The sequence below is a fragment of the Poromitra crassiceps genome (genome assembly GCF_964638095.1).
Source record: "Poromitra crassiceps genome assembly, chromosome: 8".
In the NCBI taxonomy this organism is placed as follows: Eukaryota; Metazoa; Chordata; class Actinopteri; order Beryciformes; family Melamphaidae; genus Poromitra; species Poromitra crassiceps.
Genome location: NC_139629.1, coordinates 9,234,051 through 9,248,618, shown reverse-complemented (window position 1 = coordinate 9,248,618; position 14,568 = coordinate 9,234,051). Strand labels below are relative to the sequence as shown.

The window sequence follows — 14,568 nt, the reverse complement described above, 5'->3', positions numbered from 1 at the left end:
AAACACACACCCATTCAGTTGAGTGCTGACACACTAGAGAGGGTACTTATTTAGCTGTCACAACTTCCACAGCCACACTACTACACACTCTGTCCTTCCCAGAGGTTAATTCAATAGTGACGTCATGCCAGAGGTGAGCGCCGCTGCCTCCTGCTGTCTGGCTGTGGATCAGTTTGTGTTTTCAATCAGCTCCCTTCACAAACCCTAATCATTTGGCTGTCGAGACGCCTCAGGTTGACCTCAATTAAAGAATCCATTAGAGATGTAAATAACTCTTCAGCCTAACAACCCAGGATGTGAATAATCGCAAAGTGGAGTGGGATTTTCTCTTAGGCTAGGTAAACATCAAATCCCCATAATACATACTAAGTGGAGGATGTGAAGGAGTTGGAGTCCTCACCTCAATTAATTGTACAAACAGTTAACCCTTTCGTTGGGGCACGCACGCAACATTTCACGGTTACCAAACTTTGGTCCTGCACATCCAGTATCACCTATGATGCTAAGGGTTTAACATGTGTTTTTCACATGTATCTGTATGCAGAGGAGGTGGGTAGGCAATGTTATAGTCAAATCACTATATCTCGAGTCCCCCATTACCTGAGTCCAAGTCTGAGTCCGGAGTTACTGAACACGAGCTTGAATCCACATGTACAAAATGTATTAATGCATGAATGCTCGAGTCCAAGTCCTGAAAATGAGTCCAGGACTCCTTGAGTATTACAACACTGACAGTAGGTTCTAACAGGCTGACATAGGCTACAGTACAGAATGTGGTTGTGTCTGCAGAGGAGAAGGTGTGGACAGGGTTCTAACAGTTGAATGTGGTTGTGTCTGCAGAGGAGAAGGTGTGGACAGTGGTGACCCACAACAGCACAGCTCCAGTCAGAGTCCAGGGGTCCTCTGTCCAGAAGCCTTACACGATGAAGTTCAACTACAGCGCCTCGGCCGAGCAGCTGCGCGTCGTCATCACAGGCTCAGAGCACTGCCAACAGGAAGTGGTTTACAGCTGCAGGAAGTCCCGACTCTTCAACACCAAAGGTGAGCCGACTGATTAAGAATATTTTCTCCGTCCTCCTGACCCCATTTGTACTACACTGAGGCAGAACCTGATTCTGACCTCAGTGAGTGATGAACTACCTCCTGTGCTGCTATTTCTCATTATTAATTTTTTTTGCAATAACTTGAAAGGCGATCTTCAATCTTTTCTGTGTATTCATCTTGAATTGCTGTGGGAGCCTGTGGTGTCCCTGACATCCCACATTTGCTCCCAAATCATGAAACATTCATGGAGTCCTGAATTCCAGCATTCCCTAGCGTGTGCGTGTGCAAACAAACAAGTTCATTATCACAGCAGATCAAAGAGAGACAGAAAACATGCTATTCCATAGCTCTATGAACGCTATCACATCATATAGCCTAAATTGCTTAGTTGGTTGCCTTTGTTGCTTGAGCACAGACGGAGCTCCGATGAAAGAAAAAAAAGTCAGCCACTCTCAATCGCTCGCTCATTGCCTTGTTGCGCACGTAGACCCGGACAAATCCCTTTATTTAACAACACAATTTAAAACTAATTTGAATAGATGATTGGACATAATTTCATTAATTTAATTTCACTAATTACGCTAATCTACAGGGGGTGGGGAAAACAGCTGTTTGAAGCGGCCTAGTGGCTTTGCAGACTCAGGCATGTGCCAGGTACCTGTGAAGTTCACATCCAGTGCAGCTTGGCTTGTCAGTGCCTTGCAGAAGTAGCCACGGTTTACTGCATTACAAATGATACACTGATATTCTGTTCTATGTGATATTTCATTTAAAAACACGGAAAGGTCAAACTGATTAGTTTAAGGCGACGTTGGTTTCATGAAAATACTTTTTAAGAATACGCAAAAAGGTGAAATAGGTTGTTTGCATAAGTATTCGACCCCTGTGATCTGGAAGCTTACATAGATGAAAAGTAAAAAAAAAAAAAGAATAAATGAGGACATCATGACCTTTGAACTGTCTGAACTGTGTTTTCTAGAGAAAAACCCACTCTGTTGGAACATTAGTCACTGTCTGTATCTAAAGGAACATTGTGAAAATGAAGACTGAAGAGAATTCTACAGACATCCGTTATAAGTGGTACAAATCCAAAATAAGTTCATAATGAGCACTGTTGGATCCATAATCAGGAAGTGGATGCTGCATCACACCACTCAAGCTACAGTAGAAAAGGTCATCTCTCAAAACTGAACATCTGAGAGCCTGAGTCAGGCCTTTTTGTCCAAAATTCAAAGCGCCATGTGTGACGAACTGTTGACTCAGTTAACTGTGTGGTGGTGGCAGCACCACCATGCTGTTGCTGGGATACCTTTCAGCAGGCACTGCAGGATCTTTTTAGATTAGGCCTTAGTATGAAGAACACATAGGCCATCGATGAAAGCCCTCCATTCACTCCGCTCCTGTGCCCTTCGCTCAACTTGTTGCCATGACAGCCCTTCAGCTTTCATCTCCTGGTAGGTGCTTCTTCTCCACGTTGTTCTTGGTCTCCCAGGCACTGCAGGCCATCTCGTTACAATTAGAGGGAGAATGGATGGAGATAAAGCTGCTAGATACTCCAAAAGACTTCAAGGATGAGGCCGGTGTTTTTTAATGCAATGCTTACTGCCAACAAATCCTATGGAAATAAGAAAATCAACAATGCGTTTGCTCTAGTCCCGTTACTTTCCGACGTCCCGGAAGTTCCCGCGTACCGTTTTTAGCCCTCAACCCAGAAGTAACTGGCTCTAATTGTCAGCCTTGTCAAACCTTGAAACACAGCTCACAAATATATAGTTTCAGTTTTTTTAAATTGCTAACTATTACCACAAAAAGTCAGGCTGTTGTAATTATTACCAAATCATACCTAAGTTATTACCAAATCATATTTAATTCTCCATTATGCCGGAGACTATTTTCTGTGTGCCTGAAGTGATTACTGTACAGCCGGCTTATTAAGTTGATGAAATATGAGCAACGGCATGGCCCTCTGATGTGTTTTTTAATCATGTGTTGTTGTTTATACAATGCTATGGAGTTCTATGGCTGCTTGGAAATGGCTTCATTGAGCACCGACCGGCTACATGGACGAGGTTTGCCGGCAAAACAAAACAATTGCTGATTTTGTTATTTTCATAGGATTTGTTGATGGTAAGCAATGCATTAGAAAAACACTGTCCCAGGTACTGGTAAATGGTGCATCTACCAAATATTAATGTGTGGGGTTTGAATACTTAACCCAAGCAACATATTTGTTACATGTCATATGAGTTACAGAAAATAAATAAATACTGATTGGAACTAAATGTGTTAGTTTGTAATCCAGAAAAATTACCGTTCAATGGGTCTGAATACTGCTCACTTATTAGAGCAGGGGCCGCATGAAAAATGCTCTAAAAAACACACATGTGAAGTCATCCAATATCTTCATATGAGTGTGAAATGTTCACGTGTGGCCTAATTTGTATTGTTAATTGAATTATTTTAATTGCAAGTTTAATTTGTTCATTATTTAATGTCCATATTGATTTAACTGAGGATGCAAAACAGCGCTGTGGTAGACACAATGCAGTGGCTTTTAACATGACAAGAAACAAGTAATTAACATTCACATCTATTTAATTATTTATTCTGCTGCCTTACAATGCAGTCATAATGTCATTTTCAACACCCTTCTTCCCAACCCACCATTTCCCGTGTCGATGTTGCCATTAACGTGTCAGAAAGGCTTCATATGAGGCATTTAAAGCTGGTCCAAGTAGCTGCAATAACACGTCTGAAAACTGTTTGAACTTCAATACCCCAAAATTCCTGTGACGCTAAATACCAAAGGGTCGAGAAAGGTGAAAGACATCGAACGTCAATGACCGGAGAAAACTTGTGTTTCGCTCTCAATTTTCAATTTGTCACTTCCTGCGCGACCCGTACCTGCCCCCGGAATCTCATTTGTGCCAACGAGGTGATTATTATACAGCATCTCAATTAGCGGAGATGGGTCGCTTTTCTTTGTTGCCGGCCCCGCTTTGATTTATACAGAAGTGCTTTTTTTTACATAAAAATGTGGCCTGGCGCAGCTTTAATGTATGCTGGGTGGGACGAAAGCGTCGCAGCGCGTGACACTTGATTATGCGCGGCGCGGTGTCGCTAAGTGAGCGCAGGTCCTGTTCCCCGCTAGCTTGCTCTACCTACAATGCAGGGTCACGTTGTTTGACAGATGACTGAAGCCAGAGCACTTAGGCACAGTGGAGGTAATGAGTCCCGCCTGAGTGGCATCGCTGAGGCCTCGTTGACACTGACAGACACCATGTCATGGGATGCCAACAGACAGGCCACCCATGGCTCTGATTACACTCACCCTGCTCGCTCTACACAAATGACCCTGGAGGCAATTAGCAGGCGCCTGAGTAAGGCCAAGGATGACTTTCTGTGAGCCGCAGGGGAGAGAGGGTGATCTTTAAACACACAGCTGTAGATGCCAGTGATTCTATGCAGTGTAGATGCCATTGATATGCACTTGGTACATATTGCTAAAGATGCCTAGATACAACCCACTGAGATATCATTAATGAGTTTATTAATATGTCACATGTACATCCAGCTCACACAGAGGCTTGAGGTTTTCATGTGTTTTTCGATGTGCTTTTAGCATACAGTTGTCGTTCAATTGACCAGATGGCATTGATGCCACCGCCGCCATCTAGCATCTACAGTTAAGGTAGCCTAGACTTTTACCACGGGAGCAGCACCGTGGTAACCCGGCAGTAAAGCAGCCAAACGTATACCGAGTAACAACTGTACGTCTTTTTTGTAGCGTTAGCCAGAGGGTAGTGCTGTGCAGTAAGTAAACCTCACTATCCGAGACCTCGAGAGACACTCTAGCGACAGATGCTAGCGCTCGTGGGCTTTAGCCTCCTTTGCTAGAGCGTCCGCCTCCCATGCCGGAGGTTCCTGGTTCGATTCCCAGCTGCGCGGCACTACAGAACACGGGTTACATTTGCACCTTTGGAGATAAAAACCAATGGAGCAAAAAAAAAAATCACAATGCTCCAAATATAATCCATGACCTTGACCCACTTGGGCTGTAGCACTGGCAGGCACACAGGCTGCTGCAGCCCTCTCTGAATGTCTGGCTGATGTGTGTGTGGTGTGTCGGTGCAGATGGTACCCCGCTGTCCTGGTGGCTGGACCAGGGAGGAGAGAGGCGGACCTACTGGGGAGGCTTCCTGCCCGGGGTTCAGCAGTGCTCCTGCAGCCTGGAGGAGAACTGCCTGGACATGAACTACTTCTGCAACTGTGACGCCGACATGGATGCATGGTACATAAGGCAAACACACATGCAAATACAAAGTGAATACACCGACATAAGCTATTCCTGCAATTCCACACTGTGGAAATAAGAGTGTAGGTAGAAGTAGAAGCATTTCAAATCCAAAAGGAACACTCATGAAGCAGCAGAATGTTATACTGTACACACATCATGGCTCTTTGATTCACAGTCATACTCACAGTGCATTAATAATAATAAGCACAGCATTCTGTTGGCTGTCCAGATCTGATCACCTCTCTGCATCTATACAGTGTGCGTACGTTCAACATGTGCATCCAGAACGTTTTTGGATACAAATATTATTTCCTCACTCTCATTTTTGGTGACCTATGTCAATATGTTTGTGTGGTACATATATTCAAATTATAATCAAACTCGTCCAGATTTACCAGCACCGAACGAACATCCAAACATTGAACAAAGACCCGATTACACTTTGGTAGGTTACCCTTTCTAAATCTCTGTATACTGTTATGTTAATCTTCACCTCAGCGAAGCCTGCCCTGGGATTCTGCATTGGGGAGCGTCATTTGCATATTTCCAGAGGCACTTGTCTGGATTGTGATAGATTGCCGGGCTTTTAATGTGTTTACTCTGTGTTCCAGTTAATGCAGAGGAATGATCCGTTTATCTGGAGCCTGAAAGTGAGAGGGCTCTCTTTGTGTCCGTCACAGGGCTCACGACACGGGAGTCCTCTCCTATAAAGACCACCTGCCAGTGAGCCAGATTGTGATTGGAGACACCAACAGGACAGGATCCGAGGCGGTCTATCGAGTGGGTCCTCTGCGTTGTTATGGAGACAGTAGGTGATCACTTCAGTTTGGGAGCTACAGCATGAGCTCATTGGCCGCAGATGGCTGGCTTGGTTCCCCCGTGACGTTCCTCTGAGACCAAACATGTTCAAATTGCTCTGTTTACCTTTCAACTCATCCTTTCCCCCCCTCATGGCTGTGAGAGGGACACCTGCTTATCACAGATTTTCAGCTGCTGTTCATTGATTGTACAATCATGGACGCTGATTGTTCTTTTCGTTTTAACAAACGTCTTATCCCCGACCTCCAACCAGAGTCCTGCACGGGTCCAATTTTGCAAACCCGTGCCCGCCCAGACCCGTCATATCAGAGCGACATATTTTCAGAACTTACCACGTCAGTCCTACAACCTCGTTCACTTCCAAGTCATCTCATCTTTTAAACACAGCGGTCCGTTATTCCATGAGACCAGTGTGTTAGCCAGGATGAGACTGGTGTGTTAGCCAGGGAGCCCCAGAGAGATTGAGCTCCAGCAGGCAGAGCAAGACTGTTGCGGCTGCCCTGCCGTGCCGGCCGGTTGCCATGGACAGTGACACCTTGGTCTCTAGTGATTGGTTAGGGAAGACTAAAGAGCCCTCATAGAAATGCTCTGAAGTTACTGCAATCTCAGACAAAGAGGAAATGAGTTTATAAATTGACGATGCAGTCTGAATATCAGACTATGCTAATGAGTCTCTATTGGCTTAACCCCTCATCTAGTCGTGTCAGGGCACTGAAATCTGCATGCACGACGTGCTCAGCCAATCAGGACGAGCCTACTCAACTCTATAGGGCTATTACAATACGTAACTATCCTTCTATTTCACACCGTTGGCAACTTTGGCTCCCCGTTTGTTTTGACCCACCATGGATTTGACCAGGAAAAAAAATCTGCGGATGATATTACTGTCATTCAGAGTCTCTGGCAAGCTCATTTTTAAAGCTAGGTGGTGATGGTTCTTATACCATATGAAACTAGAAGACCTAAGGAATCGATTGGGACCAACCATGTCAACCTAGCATGTTAAGGGGGCTAAAGAATGTTCCAAAATTAGGCTAAATTTTGGCGAGGCAAAAATTGGCATGGCTATTTTCAAAGGGGTCCCTTGACCTCTCACCTCAAGATATCTGAATGAGAATGGCTTCTATGGGTAAGGTTAGGTTTATGCACATTGAGTTGCATTTCCCTTTGAAAATGTGTACGCTTTTTTTCTTCAATCACCTCTAAATCTAACTCCAAACAAAAGCTTTTAATAAAAGTCCTAATAACGTTTTCTATTATTTTGAAAAAAATATTTTACATTTAGAATGTAAATTGTCTATAATTATAATACATTTTAATGTCATGTAATTTCACATAACATCAACATTTATTTTTGGCCCACGGCCCTCCATCGAGATGATTTGTTGGCCCTTCATAGGAAAGAATGTGGGCACCTCTGGCTTAGAGGGTGAAGCTTGATGAGTTCACTGCCTTGAGCTTGAACATGAAGAGCGAGTCACATCTGGGCACAGATAGACGAGAGGCTGCCGGCCCAATAGAGGCGTTGCCTCAGCCTGCCTCGCTGTCTGTGATCAGCTCCAAAGCCCTCAGTGGTACACACAGGGAACCAACGACAGTAACCAGCAGGGGGCCATCTCAGATTTCAGGTGCTGAAGAAAATTGGATGCCTGAGGGACAGGCTCATGAAGTTGAGTAGGCTCCTCCTGATTGGCTGAGCACGTGCATGCAAATTTCAGTGCACTGAGGCGACTATGGATGAGTGGTTAAACGGGACCTGTTATGCAAATTTCCAGTTCTATATTTTATCATTATTTTATTCCAGTTCTATATTTTATTACTGTTTTATTCTGGGACTGACAGTCTGAATCCCACAATTTTTGCTATTTCGCTGCTGTCGGGCTGCAGAAATCTTGTATCTCCAAATTTGGCCATTTTTTTTGGCCATAAATTGATTTAGTGAGTACCCAAAAATAACCTGTGAAGGTTTCAGGTACTTGGGACCAGCAAAATATGTTATATTACTGGTTATCAATGTTGTTATTACTATTACACTATGTTGAAATGTCAATGTTTTTTCTTCCTTGTGAAAAATGGCTTTTTTGGAGATACAAGGTTTTCGCCCAACAGCGACGATTTGCTAATGAGGATAACTTTCACATTTGTTTACCTCATTGTTTTTCAACTTTGGCCACATTTAATGTGAACATTCAACATTGTAACAGTATGACACAAAACATGGAAAAGCATAATAGTATAATAATAATAATATAATAATTGTTCAAATGAGACCTCGTGGGGGCCAGATTATTTTGAGCTCAAATCAATTTGGCTCGTCAACACATGGATGGATATTTATAATTTGAAATAGCCAATAATAAAATACAAATACAGAAGTGAGAAGTGTAGCCCAACAAAAGAAGGCATTTCATACAACTATTAACAACAATAAAATATTGTGTTTAAATATCTTTAGTGTTACTGTGGCACAGTCATACTGTCACATTTTATCTACCATTGTACCTTCACGGGATACTTTTGCTTATTGGGGAGGTTTATAGCCTACTCAAGGTCATTCGCCTGTGGGGCTTATAGCCTACTCAAGGTCATTCGCCTGTGGGGCTTATAGCCTACTCAAGGTCATTCGCCTGTGGGGCTTATAGCCTACTCAAGGTCATTCGCCTGTGGGGCTCTGGCTGCAGATGCGACACACACACACACACACACACACACACACAAGCTACAGTATGGTAGCGAATCAAGTTGACATTAGTAAATTAACGGACATAATAACCTTAATATTAACTTCACCCCTCTGTGTCTGTTTTATGGCTGTTATGTCTGCACTAAGAGTTGCAGCAGTTTTGAGTTCCCCATAGTTCATTGTTTTCCGTGCATCTTTAAAAGCCCTCTGTGTCGACTCTTGTATCAAGAATCATCCTACCTCCACTTTTCCTCCTTTTGTTTCTTTTCTTTTCTGTCAGTCTATCTGGAATGCAGCCTCTTGTATCAAGAAGAATCATACCTGCAGCCTCTTGTATCAAGAAGAATCATACCTGCACTGCTCCTCCTCCTCTTACATGGTTCCTCTTCTTTTATATCTTCTTTTCTTTCAGAGTCCATCTGGAATTCAGCCTCTTTCTACCAAGAGTCGTCCTACCTCCACTTCCCCACCCTGCAGGCGGAGCTGGGCTCGGACATCTCCTTCTACTTCAAGACCAGCGCTCCTTCAGGAGTCTTTCTGGAGAACCTGGGCCTCAAGAACTTCATCAGAGTGGAGCTCAGCAGTGAGTGGACGTTCAAGACCTGCTGACCGTAATAAGAGCCCGACAGAGCATGCACAGATTACTTGGAATAGGACCGAAAAGCACAAGGACATGGACATGCTCACAATCAATAGCAAAAAGAAAAAGAAAAGAACAGCCATATACTTCCATACATGTGAACACCGACGCAAAAGCTGCACTGAGTTTTTTTTCTGAGTTTTTTTTTTATTCTTCTTTTTTGAGGTGGAAATGCTAGATACAGTTGACAATTCAATTTCTCCACGAATATAGCTGTCAGACAGTTGTGCACAGCATGATGTAATCCTAATTCGCACAGTGAACAGCAATATGATTAATCAGACAAATCAAGGTTACTAGGATTTATTGCTATAAATAGCAATTTACTTATATGTAAACACCATCTGCTGAATGAAGCAACACATTGTAACGTCTGAGCAAACTAGATTATATAAAACAATTCAGGGACAGCAGGTTGTATCTTTCTCTCAGCATTTTTATATGCTTGGAGGGTGCATTTCGAGCAAGGTATTTAGGGCAGAAGTAGATAACCTGTATTTATCAAAGATGTGATGTTATGGAATAAATTAGGTGAAATAAATAATACATATTATGGTTAATTCATACATAATTTGTATCGCCCTTTTACAGTTATTGTACAGTGAATCATTGTAAGCCAAGTAAAAAGGAACAAGTTCTCACTTTTTCTCAGGATATTTGGAGCCATAATGTATCACCGCAGGTTCCTGTAGCTGAGAGTCTTTGTGAAATATTGACGAGCTGTCAGCCAAACCCCCTCATAAATCCATTCAGGTCATCAAGCTTTCGCAGCATGGTTGTATCACATTGCGTCGCCGGGGGATGATATAGTACAACATAAAAAAACGAGTATCCCGTTGAATCTGACCCCGACATGTCATGTCTGTGCCCCCCCCTCCGCCCTCCCAGCTCCCTGGGCGGTGACGTTCTCCTTCGACGTGGGCAACGGGCCGGTGGTGGTGGCCGTGAAGGCCCCCGTCCCGCTGAACGACAGGCAGTGGCACTACGTGAGGGCGGAGCGCAGCGTGAAGGACGCCTCCCTGCAGGTGGACCAGCTGCCCCTGCGCTTCCTGGACACTCCGCAGGACGGACACCTCCGCCTGCGGCTCAACAGCCAGCTGTTTGTGGGTAGGCCTGGTCTCACCGAACCCCCCCCCCCCCCACCACCACCACCACCACAAACTGGTCGTTCGCAGGTGCCACTGTCATAAAACCCATTGAACAACTTTACCATAGAGCCATCAAGGTATTTGCTAGAAAACCATTGTCATACCACCACTGTAACATTCTGGAACAACACCGCTTTTTGACCTTTGAGAATATCAAGGTCTTTAAGAGTGCATGTTTCTTCTACAAATGCCTTCATGGATTAGCTCCCCCGCCCTTAAATGAATTCATTTACAGAAACAGAACTACGGTAGTGGACCTGGCACCAGGTCTGAAACTAGGCGATTTTTACACTTTTATTATGTTCCAGATGTTTTTATCTGTTCCATGGTTATTGTGTTCATTAATTTTGCATTGTCCCGTCTAAATAAATAAATCAAATCAAATCAAATCAAAAACCAGAGGGAGCCACTCAGAACTGCTCATTTATTATGTAGAGTGCCGCAGGAATGAGTCCGGAAGACCTGGATGTTGGCTCTTCCGGCTCTTTCCTCTCAAAGTCAATGGGATTTTTGGTTAAATGCTTGAAATAAGGTCTCTGTGGTTTAACACAAGTTTATGAAATGGCAAACGTGTTCAGCCAGGTAACCTTCACAAAATGAGGACCACTTTTATGACTTTTGAAGTGTAAATGCAATTTAAAAAAAACACTTCATAAATCCTAAACGTGGTTCTCATTTGTGAAGATTATCTTGCGGAACACAAAAATCCCATTGACTTCTGGGTAAGCCTACAAAAATGCGTCATCCCTGCGGCACTTTATCGGTTCCTGTTATGGCTCTGGGTGGGCAGCATCACCACCCTCTTCCCATTTCTCCAACCTTCCTCCAACCCCCACTGATCTTTCAATGCGTCTGCTTACAGTGATAATAATGCACCACCACTGTGGCAGAGACAAAGCTATCATTTAAATAAACGTCTTTCTTGAAGTGGGTGGGCAATATCCCCGCACTTAATGGGCCACTTACTTTGTTAAGAAATCAGTTGGTAGAAGAATGAAATGACAAAATGAAAGCACTTAGCCACTTTTACCACTATGGATCTGTAAAGCTGTGTCATGTTTTAACTTGAGTGCAAATTACTATTATTTTAGTGAGCCACTTCAAGGATTCTGTCATAAAATGAAAACATATTAACATAATTATACTGTAAATAATATGGACTTGACACACTGATGCCATTGCTGCGACATTAATAATGGTAGCCATAGTCAGCGGTGTTGAATTGTACTACATTTTCTTACTGTCTAATTACAGTAATTACAGTAAAAGGCTAGTAAAGTGCTACTGAATGAAAACTGTTGAGTTGATCATAATCTAGTCATTCAGTAGCACTTTAGCTTGTAGCCAAGCTAAAGTGCAAGCTAAAGTGCCACCACTTGATCATAATCTAGTCAACACTTTACTAGCCCTGGTTCACACCATAGGCATCTCAGAAGCATCGCTTCACGGAAGCTTCGAGCAGGAGCCTTGCCATTCACACCAGAAGCGATATCTTCTTTCCTCAGCGCCTCGCTGTGTTTTACCCGGGGCTCCCCTGCCCCAGCTCACAACTTGCATTGACTTCATGCCTGGCTGCTCCCGTGCAGCGCGCTGCATGCTTGCAAAAATAGAACAGAAGCTGAAACTATCGCTGCAGCACGCGTGCAGCGTAGCTTCAGCATGGCGTGGCGTGCGGCTGGTGTGATCGGTCTCGCCTGTTAACAAGGACGCTGAAATGAAACTGCCTCCGCGCGGCGTTTCAGCTTAGCGTCGGCGTATGGTGTGTTTTCAGGCTGTCTTAATGAGGCCTCAGACACTCAAGTGCTCCCACAAACCTGGTTAAATAAAGGCTAAATAAAAAATTAAGGCTCATTTATACTCCATTTTCATACGGAAATAAATGCATCCATTTCACGCATATCCGTAAGCTTTCAGATGACGGACAAAAAACGCACAAAATGAACGCACAGTACGGACAGAAGACTCTGTCCGTCTCCGTCTTTAACGTAGAGTATAATTGGGCCTTTAGATGCTTATTGGACTTAAAAAAAAGGCTTGTCATGGATCCCATCAGCCTTGAAGGAACTGATGATTATGAAGTAGTTATAGATGCTGTGTAGCACAGTAACGGGCGTTAGCGGTGGACTAACGACCGTCCTTCTCGCAGGGGGAACGGCGTCCCGACAGAGAGGCTTCCTGGGCTGCATCAGGACTCTGAGCATCAACGGCGCCACCTTGGACCTGGAGGAGAGAGCCAAGCTGACGCCGGGGGTGAGCGCTGGCTGCCCCGGGTACTGCCAAGGCTCCAGCAGCCTCTGCCACAACAGAGGGAGGTGCATCGAGAAGAGCAGCGGCTACGTCTGCGACTGCTCCCAGTCTGCCTACGGGGGACCGGCCTGTAAAGAAGGTGGGTGATGCTTCTATCTAGTCCAAAACAGGGTGAGAGTTAAAGGGTTAAAGCCTATGGGGGGCCGGCCTGTAAAGAAGGTGGGTGATGCTTCTATCTAGTCCAAAGCAGGGTGAGAGTTAAAGGGTTAAAGCCTCTGGGGGGCCAGCCTGTAAAGAAGGTGGGTGATCCAGTCCAAAACAGGGTGAGAGTTAAAGGGTTAAAGCCTCTGGGGGGCCGGCCTGTAAAGAAGGTGGGTGATGCTTCTATCCAGTCCAAAACAGGGTGAGAGTTAAAGGGTTAAAGCCTACGGGGGGCCGGCCTGTAAAGAAGGTGGGTGATGCTTCTATCCAGTCCAAAACAGGGTGAGAGTTAAAGGGTTAAAGCCTATGGGGGGCCGGCCTGTAAAGAAGGTGGGTGATCCAGTCCAAAACAGGGTGAGAGTTAAAGGGTTAAAGCCTCTGGGGGACCGGCCTGTAAAGAAGGTGGGTGATGCTTCTATCTAGTCCAAAACAGTGTGAGAGTTAAAGGGTTAAAGCCTCTGGGGGGCCGGCCTGTAAAGAAGGTGGGTGATGCTTCTATCCAGTCCAAAACAGGGTGAGAGTTAAAGGGTTAAAGCCTACGGGGGGCCGGCCTGTAAAGAAGGTGGGTGATGCTTCTATCCAGTCCAAAACAGGGTGAGAGTTAAAGGGTTAAAGCCTATGGGGGGCCGGCCTGTAAAGAAGGTGGGTGATCCAGTCCAAAACAGGGTGAGAGTTAAAGGGTTTTAAAGCCTCTGGGGGGCCGGCCTGTAAAGAAGGTGGGTGATGCTTCTATCCAGTCCAAAACAGGGTGAGAGTTAAAGGGTTTTAAAGCCTCTGGGGGGCCGGCCTGTAAAGAAGGTGGGTGATGCTTCTATCCAGTCCAAAACAGTGTGAGAGTTAAAGGGTTAAAGCCTCTGGGGGGCCGGCCTGTAAAGAAGGTGGGTGATGCTTCTATCCAGTCCAAAACAGGGTGAGAGTTAAAGGGTTAAAGCCTATGGGGGGCCGGCCTGTAAAGAAGGTGGGTGATCCAGTCCAAAACAGTGTGAGAGTTAAAGGGTTAAAGCCTATGGGGGGCCGGCCTGTAAAGAAGGTGGGTGATCCAGTCCAAAACAGTGTGAGAGTTAAAGGGTTAAAGCCTCTGGGGCGCTGGCCTGTAAAGAAGGTGGGTGATGCTTCTATCCAGTCCAAAACAGGGTGAGAGTTAAAGGGTTAAAGCCTCTGGGGGGCCGGCCTGTAAAGAAGGTGGGTGATGCTTCTATCCAGTCCAAAACAGGGTGAGAGTTAAAGGGTTAAAGCCTATGGGGGGCCGGCCTGTAAAGAAGGTGGGTGATGCTTCTATCCAGTCCAAAACAGGGTGAGAGTTAAAGGGTTTTAAAGCCTCTGGGGGGCCGGCCTGTAAAGAAGGTGGGTGATGCTTCTATCCAGTCCAAAACAGGGTGAGAGTTAAAGGGTTAAAATTTAGTTAATAGTAATTTTACTGTTATCAAACAATGAATTTAATTAATGATGTATTATAAACTTCAGTTGTAACTTTATAATAGTCATCGAA

At 44.7% G+C, this 14,568-nt stretch overlaps 1 protein-coding gene across 1 annotated transcript in view; it reads left to right on the top strand.

Annotated features, from left to right (window-relative positions):
* The window catches only part of LOC310781156 (contactin-associated protein-like 5), a gene marked incomplete at its 3' end in the record, with an annotated part of 81,636 nt that overhangs the window by 54,102 nt on the left and 12,966 nt on the right, over nucleotides 1–14,568 (top strand). The window contains exons 12-17 of the mRNA XM_083641699.1: nucleotides 841–1,041; nucleotides 5,179–5,335; nucleotides 6,022–6,149; nucleotides 9,256–9,426; nucleotides 10,372–10,590; nucleotides 12,778–13,017. Of these exons, the coding sequence (XP_083497825.1) occupies nucleotides 841–1,041; nucleotides 5,179–5,335; nucleotides 6,022–6,149; nucleotides 9,256–9,426; nucleotides 10,372–10,590; nucleotides 12,778–13,017 (1,116 nt within the window). The remainder of the gene's footprint in view (nucleotides 1–840; nucleotides 1,042–5,178; nucleotides 5,336–6,021; nucleotides 6,150–9,255; nucleotides 9,427–10,371; nucleotides 10,591–12,777; nucleotides 13,018–14,568) is intronic.